This window comes from Perna viridis, chromosome 3 (genome assembly GCF_037379345.1).
Source record: "Perna viridis isolate PV_CMFRI_1.1 ecotype Kerala chromosome 3, ASM3737934v1, whole genome shotgun sequence".
Lineage (NCBI taxonomy): Eukaryota > Metazoa > Mollusca > Bivalvia > Mytilida > Mytilidae > Perna > Perna viridis.
The window spans coordinates 29,950,057-29,972,045 of record NC_142447.1 but is presented as its reverse complement, the minus strand read 5'-3'; the positions used below and the strand labels follow the sequence as shown (position 1 = coordinate 29,972,045).

The 21,989-nt window shown below is 31.1% G+C and overlaps 1 protein-coding gene across 6 annotated transcripts in view; it reads left to right on the top strand.

Annotated features, from left to right (window-relative positions):
• Nucleotides 1-21,699, top strand: part of LOC148621808 (small conductance calcium-activated potassium channel protein 1-like) — an 89,538-nt gene extending 67,839 nt beyond the window's left edge. For 3 of the 6 annotated variants that reach the window (XM_088576541.1, XM_088576542.1, XM_088576543.1), the window contains 8 exons: nt 4,392-4,807; nt 8,106-8,241; nt 9,492-9,602; nt 11,402-11,529; nt 12,893-12,962; nt 13,904-13,975; nt 16,055-16,156; nt 18,081-21,699. In XM_088576541.1, coding sequence (XP_088432667.1) covers nt 4,392-4,807; nt 8,106-8,241; nt 9,492-9,602; nt 11,402-11,529; nt 12,893-12,962; nt 13,904-13,975; nt 16,055-16,156; nt 18,081-18,308 — 1,263 coding nt within the window. In that variant the 3' untranslated portion in view covers nt 18,309-21,699. Of the gene's footprint in view, nt 1-4,391; nt 4,808-8,105; nt 8,242-9,491; nt 9,603-9,661; nt 9,773-11,401; nt 11,530-12,892; nt 12,963-13,903; nt 13,976-16,054; nt 16,157-18,080 lie in introns of all 6 variants that reach the window. The other 3 variants (XM_088576544.1, XM_088576545.1, XM_088576546.1) reach the window with 3 other exon arrangements.
• The last annotated feature ends 290 nt before the right edge of the window (nt 21,700-21,989 follow it).

Below are 21,989 nucleotides of genomic sequence, written 5' to 3'. Positions count from 1 at the left end.
CGATGACTGAAGTTCGCTTACATACATCCTCACCTGAACTGCTTCATATATAAATATGATAAAAACTAATCAGTTACATAGATATATAAAGGCCGTTTTCATGCTTAAAACGCATGTACATGTATAATCATACTGTCTGCGGAAGGTTAATAACCAAAAATCAAATGTATTGATCAAACCACATGAGCAGGATTAATTTCTTGTTTAAATATAAGAGATGAAAAATGAAATAAAATGTTTTAACCAATTATTTTTAATTGTTTAGTTGCGTTTAGATTGAATACAAACAGTGAATTATACTATTGCAAATTCTGAACGAAAATTTAAGGGGACTTTAATTCGCTTCTTTTTTTTATTATAGAAACTCACTGTTCACGTTATACTTGACTATGGTATTGTATTTGTATTCGATAAAGCGATCTATCTTTTGTGTGAAATACGATTACTTCAAGCATTTGAAAATTTCATTTTAACAATTTTGTGTTTCTAGATTGAAGGGTTAATCTATATTCGATGTCCTTTACTCACTCTGACATATATCTGTTAGAGTGTCTATCTGTAAATGTTCTGTAGTAGCTTATTGAATTAACGACTTTCCGAAACACCTAGTCAAGTAAATCAGCTGTAGAAAACAAAAGCAACAACTGTTCAGGAGACATGTGTTACATTATTTGGTTCTCCTTTAATCACCATAATGAACGACTTCTTGACGTAAGGAAGGCAATTTTTACATTAAGGACCTACAGAGACAGATACATTTTAATGATAATGTAACTGATTAAAGGAAGAGATAATCAAGGACAACTGAATTAAATAATTGACAGTTTGTCGTTTCATTTGTCTTAATACATATATATGCCATGCAAGTTTTTTTTAATTGCTTCCCATTTCATTGTTAAATCAATGCTTTTATTTGTAAATTAAAACAAACCACATGTATAATGAAAAATATATACATTTTTTATAAAGTAATTTAAAATATTTATATTTCGGCTCTTTTTCATCGTGTAAGAAGTTTCTTTTTTTTGTCCAGTTTTTCAAGTTTTCTAATAATGTTACAAAAATGTATGTGCATAAGCTAAACTAAACAAACAAATTAGTACTAGTTCTCCAACTTTTGCCAGCTTCTAATATGTCACAGGAGTGTGGTGTTGGACCCCACTTCGACATAACAGTAAACGGGAATAGTTAGGTACTAATGTTTAAATTGATTTTACATTGAAATTTGTTTTTTTTTTTAAACTGCTTTAACTACAAACAACTTTTCCAGTTTCTAGTCTGTGTGCAGTTGTTCTGCAGTTAGCAAGTTAAGTAGACCCAGGGTAAGGGACATAACTCTTTAAATCAGTGATATATTTGTGTCATATTCAATTTCACCAAAGTCTTTTAAGCTTTCCTTTGAAACAGAATGAAATCAGTCCAAGTTACTTTCATGCTAACATGAGATTGATGTAATATAGTAAATACAAACGTTCCAATGATTTGTAAGAGTTGTGTTCCTTACCCGAGGTCTACCTCCTTAAATGACTATGCCAGTGATACAACTTTATTTCTACAATTTTGAAGATAGCAGATGGTTGTATAAGACAGAAGTATTAACATTCTTTATTACTATACCTCTAAGGTTCGTAATAATAGTCGCATAAAGAACAAGTGCCATAACTGATTTATGCTCAGATCTATTATTAATAATGTGCAGTATGTTTGATGTTAAGTAGGGGCATTACAGGGTCATAGACTGTTTGATCATATAATGTCAGCAACCAATCGACATCATTTTTCTAATTATAAACACTGATCAAATACTAGTTGACATTTGTTTTAACCGTCTAAACAGGATAATATATGTTGTAAAAAAATCAACTATACAATTAGCGGGAGAGTTTAAGAGAATAGATGCATGTTCCAAAACCATATGCTTCTGCACTAAATGAAATATCAGAGATTAAACATATTGTACGGTGATTATATAAGTTCTATGAGTGCTGGTAACAGGTTTTGGCATTTGTTATGTTTGCACTGGAAACGAATTATACATCGTTATACAATAAAAACACAACTGTAATCAGCCGTAAACTACAACAGAGTACCTTTTTATAAGCAAGGTTTGAATTCTTTTCTCTTGAGAACTTTAACAACCCTTGCCAACCACACACTTATTTCTATACTTTATTGTACAAAATATCATTTTTAAATTATGATTATTTACTGTTTTTGGTGTATACTTAGTTTTACTGTAAGCATATTTACTATCAGTCTTGGTTTTGTACCACAGATGAATAATGGATGTATTTGTCTACAGATAACTAATGTTTTGGCTGTCCACTCAGAACTTTAGCCTGAGAGAATGATGCGACTTTTGTTTTACAACACTGAAAGTTAATTTGACATTGAATAAAGCTTCTAAGATGTTCTTAATGTCTACCTATTTTTCTATGTACAATATTGGAAAGTTACATTGCCCAATTTTTATATCGAAGTTCTTGAAAATATTTGTGTTTTTACTGTCAGGTCAAACTTTTGAAATTCATGTCTATGTTTCATTTAAAAGGTTTTTTGATAATTGAAGTTTTACTTAAGTGACTTTTCCTATTACTAACTGTGTGTTTGAAAAACCTCGTATCACTTGGGATTGTCGCGCTAAGTGGTATCTATTGTCAAAATATCAACGTTTTGAGTTAATTCTATGACATGATGCTGACGCAGATTTTTTATTCTAAATCTATTTCAGGCCAATTTATTACTTTCTTCCTATTTTTCAATAAGCCGGGTAAATATTGGACTACCACTTGAGTGATATTATCGACAAGACATTTTTACTCCTGACCGGCCATTTATCGATTATGACTATAACGGGAACCATTCACAATGTTTGATCTATAACCACTATAAATTTATCAATATTTAATTATCAGCGTCATGAAAATTGCATTTAAAAAATTGTCATTAATGCAAATTTACGGGAATATTATTGATGCCAACGATAAAGTTAAGAATGCTCTGGGTTAATCAAATTAGTTAAGTGGTTCAGGCCTTCATTATGTCACATCCTATCAGGTATTCAATGGCTGATTCGAACACCGGTAGAAATACTCCGTCTGATCACAGCCCTCTACCGTTGGTTTAAGTGCCATTTACCAACGTCTTCACTGAGTAGCATGTGTACCTAAAAGTTTGTATCGTGCACGTCCTTTTTAATCACACTCGCTTTAACTGTTTGCTGTGATTGTTGAAATCGTTATCGTACACTTTTTATCATTTTCCTTTATTTAACTGTCCATTTCAGGATATAATTGAGAAACACAAAAACGTGTTATCACAAAGTGGTCATACTATAAATTCACTGGGGTATGTTTTTAAACACGTCGTGCCCATTTTTCCTACATCGAAAGCACTTGCCAATGAAACAATACACGAAATAAAATAAGGTTGCAATTAAGATAAGCTTTTAAGACGTTATCTATATAGTTGTTGTAAAAGTTGTAATTGTCAAGTACAGGGAAACCAGGTCTTACCATGTTCATACACGTAAATTTTTATGATAAATTGACAACTCATGTGTTTTGAGTAATGATGCATTCCGCCAGATCAAAATATTGGATATTTGAATTTTTAATTTGTAAATAAGTGAAAAAAACTGAAGGAGTTATTAAAAAAAAAACAGTGAAATTTGACCTGCAGAAAAAAGTTAAATTATGCTAAATGTTTGTGTTTACATGTTTTATGTTCACAATTATATTTTTAGAGCATTCCCCCAATGATGGCTATGTATGTGAAAAGCAAGTCCTTGTAAAATACATCTGCAAAGTTTCAAAGTCTTATATATAGTTTTAACAAAAAATAAATAGATAAACATAAACTGATGTGGTTTGTTCTATAAATTGACCTTTTCGGAAGAACCTAAAGTCTGTCATATGTCGAATGCTGCCTGTATGCATGTTTATAAACGAATCCTCCTATTTATTAAGTTGACTTTAAATAAAATAACTCTGGAAATATACAGCAATGTTGGTACAAAGGACAGACCAATAGCTCAAATTAATTTAAGCACCTTTCCGGTATCAGAACAATATTTAGGTATAAATATTTTAAGCGTTGAGAGAATTGTGGGTTCCTATACCACACTCCATTCAATTTGAACGACATCACAGGACAAAAGCTCTGTTCTACAGAGATCTATACAATGATATTATACAGCTATCTTGTAACGATTGTCAGAAAACATGTATGTTGATTGAGTAGTAAAATCAGCTTTGTAGACGTCAATAGTCAGTAGATATAGCTGCTTTTACTCAAAATTTTGTCTGATTTCAAAACAGTTTTTTTTAATCAATTTGCCTGAAAATTTACCTATTAATTTTTTTAGCTTATCCTTTCTTTCTATTTTGCAGCTTTTTGCAGTAGATAATTGTGTAGAAGACTGGAGAATCGCCATATCATGGAGACGAATGCTTCAGTTAGTTGTAGAAATTATAGTTTGTGCTGTAAACCCCATACCTGGGGCCTTTTATTTCACATGGTCAGTAATGACATTCGATGGAGAAAACTTATCGGCAAGTGTGCCCGTAGATATACTTCTTTCTATTCCCATGTTTCTAAGACTGTACCTCATAGCCCGCTCTATGCTGTTACATAGCAGACTCTTTACAGACGCTTCGTCCAGGAGTATAGGTGCATTAAATCGAATAAGTTTTGACACAAAATTTGTGCTAAAAACTTTGATGACAATCTGTCCGGGAACTGTCATGCTCGTGTTTATGATTTCCATGTGGGTGATTGCTAGCTGGCTACTCCGAGCATGTGAAGCGTAAGTATTTTGTTTTTAGTTAGTTTGTAAAGTTATCGAAACTCTTAGAAAGTACACAATTTTGTAAGTACATTAAGGTTAGAATATTGATAAAATACTACGACTCTATTTTAGCCGTGCTGCATATTATTCTGATACCTAGAGAAAGTCTGAACACATCGACATTCATCAACCATTCATTTTTTATTTCGTCATATCTTCGAGCAGCTTAAGTTATAGATATTAATTGATAATTGTATTAATTGTTTAAAAGTATTGTCCAGACTTTGATATACATATGTACTAGTTTGACGTAAGCTGGCAGGTAAATTTCATATCGTTTTCTGTAATTTGATAAATTAACTCATTTAAAGCAGCATATGTTATCTTAGACCTCTAGCATGAAAAGATACACGAGACATAGCATATGTATACAATACATGCAAACTAGAAGCAGACAATAAGACGTGCAACAACTTTTGAAAGTGTAATCCAGGGAAGCAAGATTCTAGCAAAAATCAAAAGAATGTAATCCTGGAACAAGGACCAGACATTGAAATCAGATAAACAAAACAAAGAACATAAAGTAACTAAAATAATACATACAAAGTAACAAAAGTAAATGAGCAACACGGAATCCACTAAATTGGGAGCATGGACCAGGTGCACCGGTAGGGTAAGCGTCTTCTGCTTTCTAAGACAAATCCGGGGTAGACGAAATTCATAGATGATTGAGTACAGAATGAACATATATTTCCCTTCTTACTGTATATATTTCTAATGGGCGATTTAAATAGAAACAGCTGTCTCATATTTTATTGAACACTATACAATTAAATGGCATTTGTATTTGACATTACCTGACACAGACATCTTAAAGTTTTATTGTTCTGTGTTTATTCTGTCTTCACTCTGCGTGGCCGAATACAGGCATGTGATGGATCATATTTGCTTAGGTGAACAGAAGTTGTACGATTAAACAATAACTAGGCTTTCAACAAGACAATCTTAAATTCTTGAAGAGTTATGTGAATTGTTGGCAACCTCCACTGTCATATCAATATAAAACAGCTGTTTCTAGTAGTTACGTCATTGTATTGATACGCTCTATTCGATGTTAATGATCTGCACAGAACATGAAGTATCAAAAATATTTTTTGAAATGTGTCATAAATGCTGTAATAAATTTGTAGTAAAAAATGTGTGAACTATTTAACTCTTCTCTTTTATATGGTTTCTTCTCAGTTTAAACCGTCAAACAAACTTATATATTTGTTCATCCTATGTTAGGAAGATTTAATAAAGCAGGCTTTGTCTCTACTAGAGGTGCCCGTGCTTTGTTTGATAGATATAATAAGTAGATTACGCGTGCGCGTTGTTTGAACTTTGTTTGACACATTGTCTTACTTATCAATAATCATAGATTAAGAAACGAAAATGCTAGTAATGGCAGCTTTGATTTGCTGCACGTTTCGTTTTGAGAATAAATTTGTACAGTATGTTCCAACGCTAAAAACAGATATTGCCTCATTATTAATATTGAATTTAAGATATATAAGTACACCTTTAATACAATAATGTTCATACACCATCCATTAACAAACTAAAACAACAAAACTGACTTTAAGAACAATACGCAGATAGATGCTTAGTAAACAACGGTTTGTTTAACTACTATTACCAAAATTGAATTAGGTATTCAAACAATACGTAAAAAACACACAAGTAAAACACGTTTTTAAATTCCTGTTCATTGTTCTAACCACTTCCGAAAAATTGATAAAGTGATAAATCTTTCAAAAATTTCAATATGTTAATAATAATATACCTTGGCACTTAAAGCACCTTCTAACAATCTATCTGCGTCATCGATCACTGGATGATAAACGAGAAAAAAAAGTATTAAATCTAATTGTTAGATTTGCATTGAGGTGTCAGTTTTAATATTATAACCGTTATTCCATTCTTTATTTCTTCAATATGCAAATTCGTTCCATTGAAGTCCACTAACGGGAAACGTCATGTAAAATACCAACACAAAACTCATTTCAATTGAATTTATATTAATCAAACTTAGGAATCAGATTAATTAGTTTCTTTGATCACAGTCCTATTTAACTGTGTACTTTGAATTGAAGGTTTGTTTACTTAAGTAGTTGTCAAGATCCCACTCAATGGTTTACTCTGGTACAGTTATTATGTGATTAGAAATGCCAACTTTTATTTATATTGTATTTCTAATCTGTATATTCTGAAAGGTAACTTCAATAAAAGAGTGAGTTGAAACAAATTCTATTTTATAGTTTAATCTGTGTATTGGGTTATTTTAAATTGCCGTATTGCTATAGACTATGTAACTTAGGCTTGACTAACTTGTCTTATTTTAAACATTTTGTATAATTTTACAGAAATGGTCAATCTAATCGTTTAAAAACCGCAACATTCCCATACATATCACGCTTCATGTTTTTACTCGATGGTGGAAAGCTGTATATGTACTTGTGGTTGTCGACTTATTGTTAACTTGTAGGTTTGTCTTTGCAATTTTCTGGCGACTATTCAATACCGTTTTTTTTATTTAAAGAATAACTTAATGCCCAAAATTTTTGAATAATAGCCATTTCAATGTCAATAGTTCTGAACTTTGTATTTGTTACAACCCTTTGCTAAGTAAAAGAGTCAGACTTCCATGCCTTCTATTTTCTTTATCAATATAACAAAACAAAAACCCTGGGCATTTGTGATACATACATTAGAAATTAAACCAATGCTGATCTACCATTTATAGCTACTATTGTTACATACTTTTTGTACTCACGAAGGCTTACATATTATATATTCAACTGAAAAACAAATAAGACTTTAATCATTTTATCATTTTGTTATTACTATTGTGGAAATCGACAAACAAGATTATTATCTCCTTTATAATATCGGTATATCAGGATAAAAAAATCTCATTTACCAGTATACACTAGATGAAAACTTGACACATTTCTAAGGAAGGCGGTAATGCTGTATTGTTAATTTTGGCATGAAACGCCCGGATCAAACTCACACGTTCTCACAAATTTATGCAGAATAAATAAATAAAGATTAAGAATGAAAAAAATATACATATTTTTTTAGATGTTGCTTAGAGTAAATTTTTACAAGAAAAGTGAAAAACGAACTTCACGACTGGTGTTTTGTTTTGTAACAATTGTTCTTGGTACTGTATATTAATGGATATCCAAAAGCTGAGTTGTTGTCTGTACTACTGCATGAACATCAGTATCAAGAAAGCTGCTTATAAATAAAAATTAATCTCTAATTACAGATATCTTGACTCAGATCACTCGAACATATTAAATTCCATGTGGTTGATAGCTATTACGTTCCTGTCTGTGGGATACGGAGATATCACACCAAAAACCTACTGTGGTCGAGGAATTGCTATTACAACAGGAGTCATGGTATATTTTTTTTTCTTCAGCGTGTATCCTTACTGAACAAATTGAAAACAAATAATCATATTAATTAAGGGATTGCAAGCAATTTTAAATCTTAATTGCACTTGACAACTTGTGTATTTTCGGAATATATCGTCTTTCGCTCTTTTACTATCGTCAGTACTGCTAAAAATGTTTCAAAGCCACTAAGAGAATTTACATTTGTTCTCTTTCTGTTTCATACTAATCATATTGTTAAGACTTGGACTCGTTTTTTCTAACATCATTGGAGTTTTTAAAAATTTTATTTAATTTTTTTATTTATAAAATTTCATCATTTTTAATTTTGTCTCTTATATTGTACTATTCATTCCGTAATTTGTCACCATTTCTTTCTTTGCCAGAGAGACATTGTTTGATTCATTTGTCTATGTATAAATATGTTAGTACTTGCCTATACTTTTTGTGTGCTGTTCAACTTTTAACCCAAAGCCTTGTAGCTTTCAACTCACAACCTTGATAGTCTGTTTATCTAGGAAGATTTATTACTATTTAAAGTTATAGTTAATGATTTACTAAGTATTTAGACTTGTTGAATTGCAAAAAGTTATCTTTTAAGCTTATCTGTATTAAGATAATGGAAAACCAAATAAAGAGTTTTGGCCTCGAAATCATTTTCTAGGGAAAATCTAAGATAGTGAAGCAAATCCATATTTGTGGTATGGTATTATTTCTATGACTGAATGTAATGAAGAAAGTAATTAAGTAAGGTACACTTTTGTTGATTGTCAATATTTCTTCATTAATGGTCAGACTTAAAGCATTGATTATTTACCGAAATGTACGGTATTATAAACTTCAATAGCGCTAAAACAGTGAGAATTCATACCTTGTATTGCACTTGATAGAACTTGCAGAATTTGGTTTCCTATTCCGATATGTTTGGTTTTTATTACTACTTATATACAATGTAATTCCTAGGTATTACGTAAATTGCTGCTGATGAGAGGAAAACACTGAAACACGTGTAAAACACACTGAAATTTTCTTTTTTTTTCATGATTGGTATCTTTTATTTTATTTACTACTAACTTTATATCACACATTTATTTTTACAGCACGATCAAACTGAGTAAGTGCAATGTTTTATTTTGTTTTTTTTATTCATGTTTTCTTTGTTACATGAAGGTGTCTTTTGTAGTCAAAAGGTAGTTCTTAATGAAACGTTATTTAGTTATATTCATTATAACGATCTAAATGCTTACTTTTACTAGGGATCCGCGTGTACAGCTTTAGTAGTAGCCCTTGTAGCAAGAAAATTAGAGTTAAGCAGAGCAGAGACACATGTTCACAATTTTATGATGGACACTCAGCTTACTAAAAGGGTATGTAAATAGACAGGGTATTGACTGATTAGTAATACTTATTGTTTTGTTTATGTCAGGGAGCTGCGATAACTGCCATCATGGTTGCACTCCTTACTCAGTGGATAGAGTTATCTCCAGCAGAACGTAATGTCATGAAATTTATGGATGAAAAGGACATAACGCTACGCGTAAGACCGTTGGGTTTACTATTAACAATCACCATTTTTTTCGTGTGATTTTCGCATCTCATCATTTTGATATCTATATTGACTTGAATTAAATCACGTGGACAAACCATTTCACAAACAAGACGGATTTAACAAAAGGTATTTCGATAAAGTTTTAACGTTTGTTTGCAGTTAGATTTAAAGCTTTTAGATGTTAACAAATTTGTCTCTAGATAACTGAAATAACAAAATCGACCACAAATTGTATTCATCTTCAATTCTACATATTTATGATCATTACACTTTCACTGAAACATAACGAATGAAGTCTCATTGGAACTATCTAAAAGCTGAAAACTGACAATATAAACTTCTACGATGAAAATCACGTATTTGATATTATCCAAAACTTTATAAGGTGGATAATATGTTTAACGATGTTACTTTTCTATACCATTAATATAAATTAAACGCGGTTTTAAATAATTAATAGGCTTTTACAAGCATTTTTGGTTTTTTTCTGTAATATCACCCAAAGGAGTATTAGATATAAGCTTTGAAAAATCTGTTTAATTTCATTGGATAACGAAAAAATTTGTTTATATATTGAAAATTTCCCTTTGCATAGATATGCAGTCACTCTTTCTGCAACCTTGATATATTACTCCGATATATTAAAAAAATGTGCTTATAATGTAAAAATAATTTCTAGTAAAGTATACAGTAAAGTACACAGGGAAAATTGCAATTTATGTTTTAAAACATATGGAAATATATGTTTAAGATTAGAAAGGTAAATTTATTTTTGTGCCTTTTAAAAATTTATCAAATCATATGTTATAAAACAAATATAGAAACCATATTCTTTTCATATATGAAATCCGGGTAAAAACATCAATACCATATGATTTTTTTTAATTGCTTTTCATGAATGAAAGTAGGCAAAAACATTTATTTTTCATGACGGTCCTCAACATATGAAAAACATATGATAAACATGTTTTTTCAGGTGTTTTCAAAACATATGAAAAACATATGTGGCAATTTTTTCTGTGTAGGCGGGATTCTTTCTTCAACGCTGCTTTGTAACAACTTTGTGTTTAAAATAAGGTATTGTAATGTGTGTTGTGTTTTCTTTAACCTGCTGAATTTTAATTCGGATAGTTCTATTATTTGTAAATAAAATTTTGATTTCTTCATAATTGGTCAGGTATAGCATTAAATTATGTACAAGACCAATCACCAATGTCATAAAATATAAACATTATAAATTTAGAAAGGAAAATTAAATTTTCTACATTTAAAATTCTAAATTAAAGGGAAAAGGAAAAATCTAAAATACATTTTGTAAGTGCAATTTTATGATGTATCTATGATGAGGATTTAGATGGCATTGGCATTCCTTAGTTCAAAGAAAGTGATATACACCAAAAACTGTCTTACTTAACCCCCAAAAATAAAAAAAAGTGTCTTTAAACCAGACACTTTAAAACTATTTAAACATATTTTGAACATTTTTTGTAAATTTGAATAAAAAGGGTAAGTTGTAGACATTTTAGAACTGAGTAAAGATGCCAAAACGTTTTGTATTTTTTAATGCAATCGCATGAGCTCTATATTTATTTGAATTTGACATTTCCTATTATACAGTTGAAAAATGCAGCTGCTAATGTACTGAGAGAAACATGGTTGATCTATAAACATACCAAACTAATGAAGAAGATCAACGCAAGTAGAGTTCGTACTCACCAGAGAAAATTCTTACAGGCAATCCATAAGTGAGTATATAAATCTGACGAAAATACCTTTATATGAATACTATAACGAGAATAGGTATGGTGTATATGTCAAGGCGACAACAACCCCATCGGAATAAAAATGTCAGACCAAGGCCTTTCTTTGGTCTCCAATGAACGACGAGGAAAGCCTCATACCACATGGTAGACTGCAGATTGGCTAAAAAATCATTATACACAGATAAAAATTTGCCCCTAATACTCAAGTAACATCAAAATAAACTAAAGGAAAAAACAAAAGAAGATATACGGAAGCCAGAAATTCTTGACTCTTTGGCATGATCACAATCCTCCCCCAAAAAACCAGGCCACTGTAGAAAAATATTACACAATTAAAAACACGGTAAAATCTATTCTATAATGTCTTGAGTTTCAACGGAAATAAAGAAACTGAATATAAATTATACAAATGAATAAACTTTGGACTACTAGCAGTTAACTGACATGCCACCTGCAGACCAGTTTAAACCTACAAAAGTTATGTCCCCATTGTAATTAAAAGCTATTCCATTTCTTCCCATGGGGGGTTTGGAGTCACGGTATATCATACGTCATACAACCCATGTCATGCCAACAACTGCGTTTAAAAATAGTGTTTTAATTTCTATGTAAAGACCCTATGAGCGAATTAATGTTAATACTAAAAATGCTATACAATATCATATTTATATCCCTTACGAATGAGTCTATTCAACGGTTTAGTTAACTCATGGGGTCATTATCGAGCATTCCGTGCTAGTATTTTTACTCAGTAAACTCAACTTGCCAAACATTGTAAGTCATACTAGAACTAAATACGTTAACTATGTCCTTTATCGTGAAACATAAAGTAACAAAAAAATCTATTGTTTTTTAAAGGGAATAAGATACTTTTTACTTAATGTAAACTAATTTGAAATGGTTTTCAAACTTTTACATCATTCGGTAACTATACAAGAAGCCTCAAAAAGACTTCATTGGTACTGAAAATACAAAATTATGCGTAGTGAAACAAAAAAGTTTAACATTACTGACAAGAGACCACAAATCTAACGTAAGGATAATGTTTTAATGCAAAATGAGTCTATCAAAGATTTTATGCCCAACATCGCATGTCATATGAAAGAGTAATCAAGGGAACCAAGGTTATAGCGGTAATCAAAAGAATGTAATCCAAGGACAAAGACCAGACATGGAAAACAGACATACACAACAAAGAACATAAAGTAACTAAAATCATACATACAAAGTAACAAAAGTAAATGAGCAACTCTAAAAACTGGGAGCATGGACCAGGTGCACCGGTATGAAAATAATGTTATCCTGATATAAAGACAATGCTTGGAAATTTGTATTTACATTTCAGCCTACGAGATGTGAAGATGGACCAAAGAAAATTAACAGAGCAACAAAACACCGTTGCCGATATGGCTAAGGTGAGACCATTCCGAAACTGACCTTATATATTTTTTCTCAAGGAGAGATTTTTTCAGAGATAATGTCCAATGTGTTTGCTTGATTAGGTAGTCACTAATGAGCTTATATAGTTGTAATTTATATTGTAGGTATTTCAATTAGACGTATGGCAGACAATAGTAATAACTATAGCATCATTTATGAAATCGTTCGTTATACTTGTCAGCTTTTTATTTGACTTGTCTCTGTCCCAGTATTGGGCACGTTTTCAGTCTTAAACTGATATGGTCTTGTATATTATGTTCTGCAACAAATTTGTATGCACTACTCACTTTGAATATGCATTGTCAAGTAAACACTCTAGAATGCACAGTACAGAACTCGGACCTTTCTCGGAGCCTTTCCTTTTAACAGTTTGTGTTGTATCCAGTTTGTTTAAATTACGGATCTATTAATTGTATTTTCACACATACGAATTGATAGTTTACGTTTGTTTCATGTTGAAATGATCTTTAACTTTTGTAAGTTTCTTATCAATATTTTAAAGTTAACAAAAGTCTTTTTAAGGTATTAAACAAAACGTTAATATCTCAACGTATTCTTCTAACAACAAATAGATTGGCTTTGGCATTTTAAATTTGTTGTTCTTGTAAAAGTAAAACAGATATCATTGACTACATCACTGTCTTGTTTTCCATCCTTGACGAATGTCAATCTCCATTTTGAAGTTTGTTTTTGTTGTCAAATCCTGTTTTCTGTGGTTAAAAGGAAAGGACTTCGATGGTTCTTTCGACTAAATATGGAAATATTATAGATAATTACAAAAAGTATGTTATCAAATTTCAGTACAAGAAAAAAAATTATAAAACGATTGATCTATAATTTGCATGATTGGAGTGAAAATTTTTGACGATTAGGGTAATTAACTGACCATCGATTTTCCTTTCCTTTTTCAATATAGCAGATAGGCTTTGATGGATTGACTCAAAGACGGAAAGTTTATATTTCAACTTCACATGTTGAATTTCGACAGGTTTGAAAACGTTTCGTACCAGCTCTTTCAGACAGCTATACCTATATAATCTTCAGGCATGGCATCTAGATCGTCTTTAGACTGCATGGTCACTCTCTCACTATCAGTGTATATATTTTCGAGTGAGTGTACTAAAAATGCGTTCCTAAAACTTCAGGCTATTTTCAAATTCTGTGAATACCCATATCTTATCAATGGTTTATTGAGAAGCTATGTTTCTGCGAAGTTAATGAAAATATGTACACTGCGAATATAGGTGCCAATATAGTATTTCTTGCATGAATGTGCTTTTCGATATTTGTGTTAAGTGCATTATTTGCTACCATTATTATAATATTTGTTTAAATTCAGTTGTAGAATAATACTCTAGTTCCCAAGTTTGTAATAACAAATCCTTTATCCTTCATTTTTCAATATGGCGAATCCGCAAAGTACCTGCTAGTTATAACATATACCTATGATTACTTACCTCCCCTTCATCACCCTTGTAGATATAGAACAAAGAGTGCATGCTTTAGATAGAAATACACACTTATCACAAACTCTACACATTTTACTCTATAGTGTGGAGTGAAAACTTAAAGAGTGGATTCCTTTTTTTCTTACGATTTCGTGCTTTTGGTTTTAACCTAAACACTATTTGTCAATTTGTCATCAATGGAATGTATACTATTGTGTCCTATAGGTAGGTTTTCCCCACGGTAATCCCATTCTAATCTTCAAGTACTGAGCAGTTTTGTGGATTATCAAACTTCAAGTATTCGTTTCGATAAATGAATATCTTTCGGTTAATGCACATCCATATTAAATCTCTACACAAAGTAAAGTAATAAATTGCATTTCAAACTTGTTATAGGATCCTTGAATAGAAACTTTTATATTTTTTTATAGTTTAGAAACTTTTGCCATTGGCTTTCGCGATAACGCAGCTATCTATAGCTGAACTTAAAAAGGGGATAACATAATGAAGTCGTATATATCAATATCAGTTTGTATTTTAAAAAAGTCTAAAAGTGTTTAAATATTATTTGTGATGCTAATAAAGAAAACTATTAAATCTCTGCTTCACTCCTTAACGATTCTAGACTTATTCTTTAGTCCCCCAAAAACAAATGCAACAGAAAAGAGGAATATGTAAATTAGAGGTGACCATGCTTATACATGTAACCAGAATATCGACAATTCATATTGATAATTCTGGTTTCGGTTTGTCTGTAAGCTGTAGGCTAAAAACCACTAATTCCACTTCCCATAGGCTTCTATGCTAATTTCACAATATTCAATGGCTTCTCTGGACTTTACCTTAACTTTAACCTGCAGATGACTATATATCAGCATGATTCTACATATGTCAGCTCACAATCCTCAGAATGGCGTGTGGGGAAAGCAGACTTGCAGTGCAGTACTGGTCACCGGAAGTGAAGGGTCTATAAATAGCATGGGAAATCCCAGTGTTTTCACAAGATAGGGGTACATTTAAAAATCATTATGGAGATTAGGCTTCACATCACAAGAAGCAAAATGCACCTATAAAATGTACAGAAATGTTTTTCCTTTCAGAAACTGTTTAAATTTTTTAAATAAGATGAGAACTTTTTTCACAGCACTATGAGGAAAAGGGGTAATTTCTGCGTAGGACTATTTTTGCGTACGTTCCAAATGCTCATTGGTTGAATTGGTGGTCTGTAACCTGTATCCCTAACCTTAACATTCTCCATAGGAATGGAAATACATTGTGTCTCCTTTATTCCAAGCACGGTTCTATTAATTCAATGATTTGTATCAATAGGTCAATATGTCAATTTCTTATTATAAACATCCGTTATACAACGGATTTAATATCTATCTTACATTAATGGTTAGACAAAATATGCTCATCGTTGTGATCTACTGTTTATGTTGCAGTTCTATACGAACCCTTAAATCTAGATGTTGTTAACTTTGTAGTGGTTGGTGGTTTTCTTAAAATGTACTTGTGATGGTTAAAAGGTAAAACATGTTTTAACAATATAGCACTTATAAGACAAATCGGTTTTTCCAGGTTTGCCCATTCTTTACAATTAGATAATTTGATTTCAGACACAGTCACATATTCAGGTTATGGTAGCCGATATGCAGACAAATGGTCATAATTTGGAGAAAAAAGTTACGAAAATTGAAGATAAGCTAGCAGAGTTACAGGTACCTCAATACATCAATACTTTATTTAGTTGAACGATTGTTCTTGATGAAAATAAATAACTACATTCCATAGAAAGTGTAGGTAAAACAAACTACAGTTCACGCTTAATGTCAAAAATTGCTATCATATTAAATTGAATAAAAATGCAGTAAGAAAACATATGTTTTTTTGAGTGGACAGATCGTACGGCAATATGTATAGACAAAACTGAGAAGTATGTGTAGACGAATAAAAAACTACAATCACATAAATATTGCAAATTTCGGTATGTTGTACACGATCACTTATCACCAGCATTAAAATCAAATACTTAGGAAGTTCAAGATTCAAAGGTAAATTTTAAACAACAACCAAGAAATATCGAAATTGAAAGTCGAATACAGCACGGATAAATTAAACTTAAGAATATCAACGGAGCTATATTATTATTGCCCCACACATGTAACGCAAGACCGTAGCATTGACAAAATATTGCATATTTCAGGAGTTTGTTTTTGAAGGACTTTTGATACTAGAGGTATCTAAATCACTTTTAGATATAATCATTGTTAGATTTTATGCAATCACAAAATAAACTTTTTATACTGTAAAGCAACACCAAATTTTCTATAGATAGTTAATGGTTCAATATAATACGTATATGAATCGCATAAAAATGTAAACTCCGGACTGCACTCTTTACCGATGATACATTTACAAGTTAATATGAACTGTAGTTACCTCTTACGTCCACGCTTTATAACAGTTTGCCTCATATTGTATACCAATGGAGAATTCAATCTTTCCTAAATTGTGTTTAAGGTCATTAGGAAGTGATAAACAAATGGCCACTTTAAAAGGTCATATTTGTACCTTGGATATTATTCATACATTGAATAACTGGTATTTAACCTTTGACTAACGAGCAATAAATAAGAATAATCGTTTCGTCTGTCCTTGTTTTACGACCGCAAAACAAATTGTGGTCGTATTATTGTATTACTCTGTCGTCGTCGAAAAAAATAAACTTTCTAACAATTTTGGCCCAATTAGGATTTTTTTATTTGATTCTATATGTAAATCCCTTCCTGTGTTTATCAATTAGAATTTATATATATTTAACTCTTTTCGGGTTATAATAGTTTAAGTGGCTCATGCCAACATTGTTAGTCCGGTATTTAATACAACTCCTACATATTTTTTTGTTTAATGTATCAAAGGCAAAGGTCTTTGCCTTGAAAGCAGAACATTTTTCATCTTTATCTGAATGTCAACTTTGGTGCACTATTGTGTTAAAACCAGCTGTCTTATCCATAATGAACTGTAAGACCCTATGCTCAAGTGTGTCAAAAACTAATATTGTGTCCACACGTGACCCAAATTAATAGTTCAACATGCTGCGATGGTACCATGCTATCAAGGGAAAATGAGTGTCACCTATCTCTTTTCTTGTAATATTAGAAAAAAAATGCATTACATTTCTTTGGAACATTTTCCCGCCAATTATCTTTCCTTGAAAGAGGCTTTTTACAGTTAATGTTTGTAATTTCTATGTCAATTTGTTTTAAAGACAATTTAAACATCATTTTACATCATTTCAAATGCTGTTAGTTAATTGAAAAATAACAACTGTATATTTTTGCAATATGGCAGATAAGAATGCTCCGTGTAATCAGTATGATCTTCCTTAACATTTGTAGATTTTTTAGTAGGCAAAGATCATCCGTTCGTTGCACATGTGGTCACGCTTATAAATAACCCGCCATAGTTTTCACTTATACCAATGTCAACACTGTAATGATTGCACTTATATGTATCCTGGTACTTTTAAATAAAGAATGTTACACTATACATTTTACCATCGTTGATTGAGTTGGACACCATAATTTAAATTACTCCTAGAAAAATTATTAATGAAACACACATTTACATGAACTTTTACAGAATCAACTTGATATGTTACCCGCCCTAATAGCTGATAAAGTGATAACTAGAAGACAAGAACTACGACACGAAAGAGAAATGAGCCTTAGGGAAAGAGACTTGCAACAAACAGAAGTCAGGAGATCTGAATTTAATCAGCTCAGAAGGCTGTCTCCACCAAGACGCAGGAAATCCCCTCAGCACTCTGCATCAACAAATGTTTCATCGAACACTCTGAGTCAATTATAGCCACAATAGATACAAGGACTAACATGTTGTGATAAAGCCGTCGTGTAGTTTGTACTATGTGGCAAAAGTGTTGAAGTGTTAAGATTCTTATTTTAAATAACATTACCTGATCTTACTAACCAACCAAACCTTGTGAGTACCTCAACGAAACGCCACCATTTCCATGGTTTTGTGTCAAAGTAATTTACCAACCTAAACCCTTTTCAGGGAATGTTGTTCACCTGGCTATATCTTAATGTCCGAAAACTGATTAGTTAGTGGTGATATGAGTTATGGTGAACGACATATGTCTGTTATGAAGTACAAAATTTAATCAAAAACTAAACATACATTGATCTGGTGTATTACAGTAAATATCTTTATCTTCATACCTTATTCTGATATGAAGTTAGATGCTAATGGTACTGTAAGTTTGATTCTTATCTCTGTTTTTCGATGATTATTAATTGGATCATTTCCAGAGATTCTTTGGACATGATGTGATAAGAATCTTTCAGTCTTATACATTTTATTGGAGAATGTGACAAAAAAGTGCTATAGAACAATAATTGGTTACTTTATACCAGCGGCAATGTTATGTTGAACTGTAAAATGTACATTGCAACATAAGTGTAAAAAGCGATGGACAAAAAACAAAAAGTAACTTCACTAAATACCTTCTCCCATTCCAATGACAGATTATTGCATGAGTTTTAATATAATATAGGGGTAAATTAAACTATACACGTGTACCAGAAGGTTGCCAAAACATAACCCGTAACTGTAAAATATTGCAATGCTCAAATGTTGTAAATATTGTTGATTTCTGTTGGAATGAAATTCGTTGTAAATCATTTATCGTTTATACAAACATATTATGTATGAGTACGATCTGGTAAGGTAAGTGTGCCGTTTTTGTGATAAGTGTCTTTAACAACTAATGATTTTTCATTCCACACTAGTTTAACTCTTCAATATTTATCACATAACTGTATTGTTTGTAGATAATTTATCAGATGTATATCTTGTGAATATAACTACCTTTAAAATAAGAACATATATATTATAAGAAAGAAATGAAAAGAAGTAAATAATTGAATATGACGTTAAATTATGAGAAATTATTTGTACAGAAGTAACGGCAAAATTATTTGGGTTTCTGTTTTGTTCAAATACTAAAGAAATGGCAAAGTATTAAGAATTTTGTGTTTTGAATTTTTTATACTTCACAAAATAGATATGCTTTTAGAATCCTTCATCTAAGATATTGAACACTCTTTTTGATGTCCTTGTCTAGTAGTTTGCAGTTATCAGCTGTCTGAAATTTGGTTAAACCTTCTAACAGATATCGATTTTATGTGAAGCAAGTGAAATATGTTTCCCCGAAACAAATCCAAATACTTAATTGTTTCAACAATAAATAACTCCCATAAGTATCGTGAACAATAATCAGAGTTATTACAAATACTCTTTCTGTGAGGAGAGTGATGTGTGATTATTTGCATCTGTGATATTTGTACAAATTCTTTTCTATAATGACTGTGTTATATAACATTTCTATAATGAAAGAATGGCAGATGAAGCCTTAGTACCTAAAATTATTTAACTTCAGAACTAAATGTCTGATTTAAATATAAAGGAATATTTTATTTTGATTTTTTTTCACATATAAGTAGTTGTTCTGAAGAGCAGTATAACACAGGTCAATATTGTTTCTATATTTTTACACAACAGTTTTTATTCTTAATAACTTATTGGGTAGACTCCTACTAACCTTGTTTTTTTTTTATTTTCTAAGTAAGTTTAACGAAACAAGAACACATTTGAATGTTCTTGTTTAAATCAAACACTCATTTTCCAAAAGCCAAACATTCCCTTGACATCCTATATTTCCTCATCATCCTTACCATTTGATCTGTATATATTGGTACAGTTGTTTGATTGAAATAAAATTGTATTTAGTTTACTTTCTATCCATGACCAAAGTCTTTCCTGCAGTAAACTTGCAGGTGATCAGTCTGCATGTTTGTGTATAAGCGGTATAACTGTATTTGTACGTATTCCATCTGCAATTTTCCTGTAAAATATCTGCTGTTGATGAATCTGCAAGTTCCTTTATAATTTGCCTATGATAAGTCGTACTTTCCCTCCGTTTTGCTTGACCTGTAGAATTTTCATGCATCAGTGAGCAGCTAATCCATCTGCAGTGTTTGTTTTTTTTCTATAGATGATCAACCTTGTGATTTTCAATCTCTGGTTATCAGATCTCTTTATTTTGTACAGTAAGAGCAAAATTCTTGATATATTTTATGTATAGTTTTATATTGTTTCATTTCGTAAACATTCCTCAGTTCCAATATCGCCATTTGTATTATTGCTTTCGATGTGTTACTCTGTTGTTTTCATGTTTGTTTTGTTATCTTACTTCTTTCTAAGTGATCATTTAGATGACTGAAAGATGTTCCCTCCCTGATTAACCATAATACAATTACGACATGTTAAAATGTCGTCTGTAGTACCTTCAAAATCAGATGTACAAAAATAATGGTGTACTTTTATTGATTAAAAACAGTTTTAAACAAACAAAAAAGACTTTTACCATTATTTCCGTTCCGGAAAAGATCTTTACCCTAATATTCCATATTTTTTGATAACATTAAAAGATAATGGTTTTAATTTAAATGTTTTTAAATTGTTTAAGGTGTTTTATACGATTTAAATGGACAAAAGACGGACAAAGCATGAAACATTTGAAAATTTGTAACTTTTCGTAAATGAAAACAGGCTTCTTGAAGCAAGCACATTTTATTTCAAAAACTTGTTGAGTTATACCAAGAAATGAATGGGAAAAAATTTTTATTTGGGTAAATTAGAACAAATGAGTTTGGACAACTGTTTTTGTAAATTTACTCCGAAACGATAATGAGTATAAAAATTGTTTACAATGACAAATTTGTCCTTTTGTCTACAGTCCAACCAAAATGATAACTGATCTTTAGAATTATCAAGTATAATATTTCCAGTCACAAAGTTCAAAGAATCGATATTTGTTTTTGCTTCGTTCGCGATCTTAATCAGTTCATATTAAAATTAAACTGTTCTCTCTGATAGAAATTCTTTTAAAACAAATAAACCTAATGTACATTACTAATAACATGACATCACGAAGTTATTCGATCTCATTCTGTTATTGAAAATCGAAAACTACAATCAGTCCTAACCCAGCGTTTGTATATATATGTATTCTGAACCATTAGTTTCAGTAGAAGGTGTGGATAACCCTACCATCCGAACGTGCGTGAGTGTGTGTGCAAATGATCACTAAAATGGTATTGACTCCTTTGTAAAATGTTATGATATAATTGTTAACACTTTTTATGAATGATTGAAAAAATAAAATGTTATTTTCATAGTCTTTGTTTTTTTTCCTTTCGATGCGGAATTTTGAGTTTAGTCCATCATTTTTTTTTTAAACTGCCCTTGTAATGTACGCTGAAAAATATTAAGGGAATATCTTCATATAGTCGATATATCCTTTAGTCTGTCTTAAAAGATCACTGGATATTACATCACTAAAAGTGTTTCTGTTCTATAAAACATTGGAGAAAACAAAAGCAGAATAAAAGGAATATTTGGGGTAAATCAAAGGTAATTTCTTTAATTTCTATTGTATATACATGGTGTCGGGTGTACATCACACTT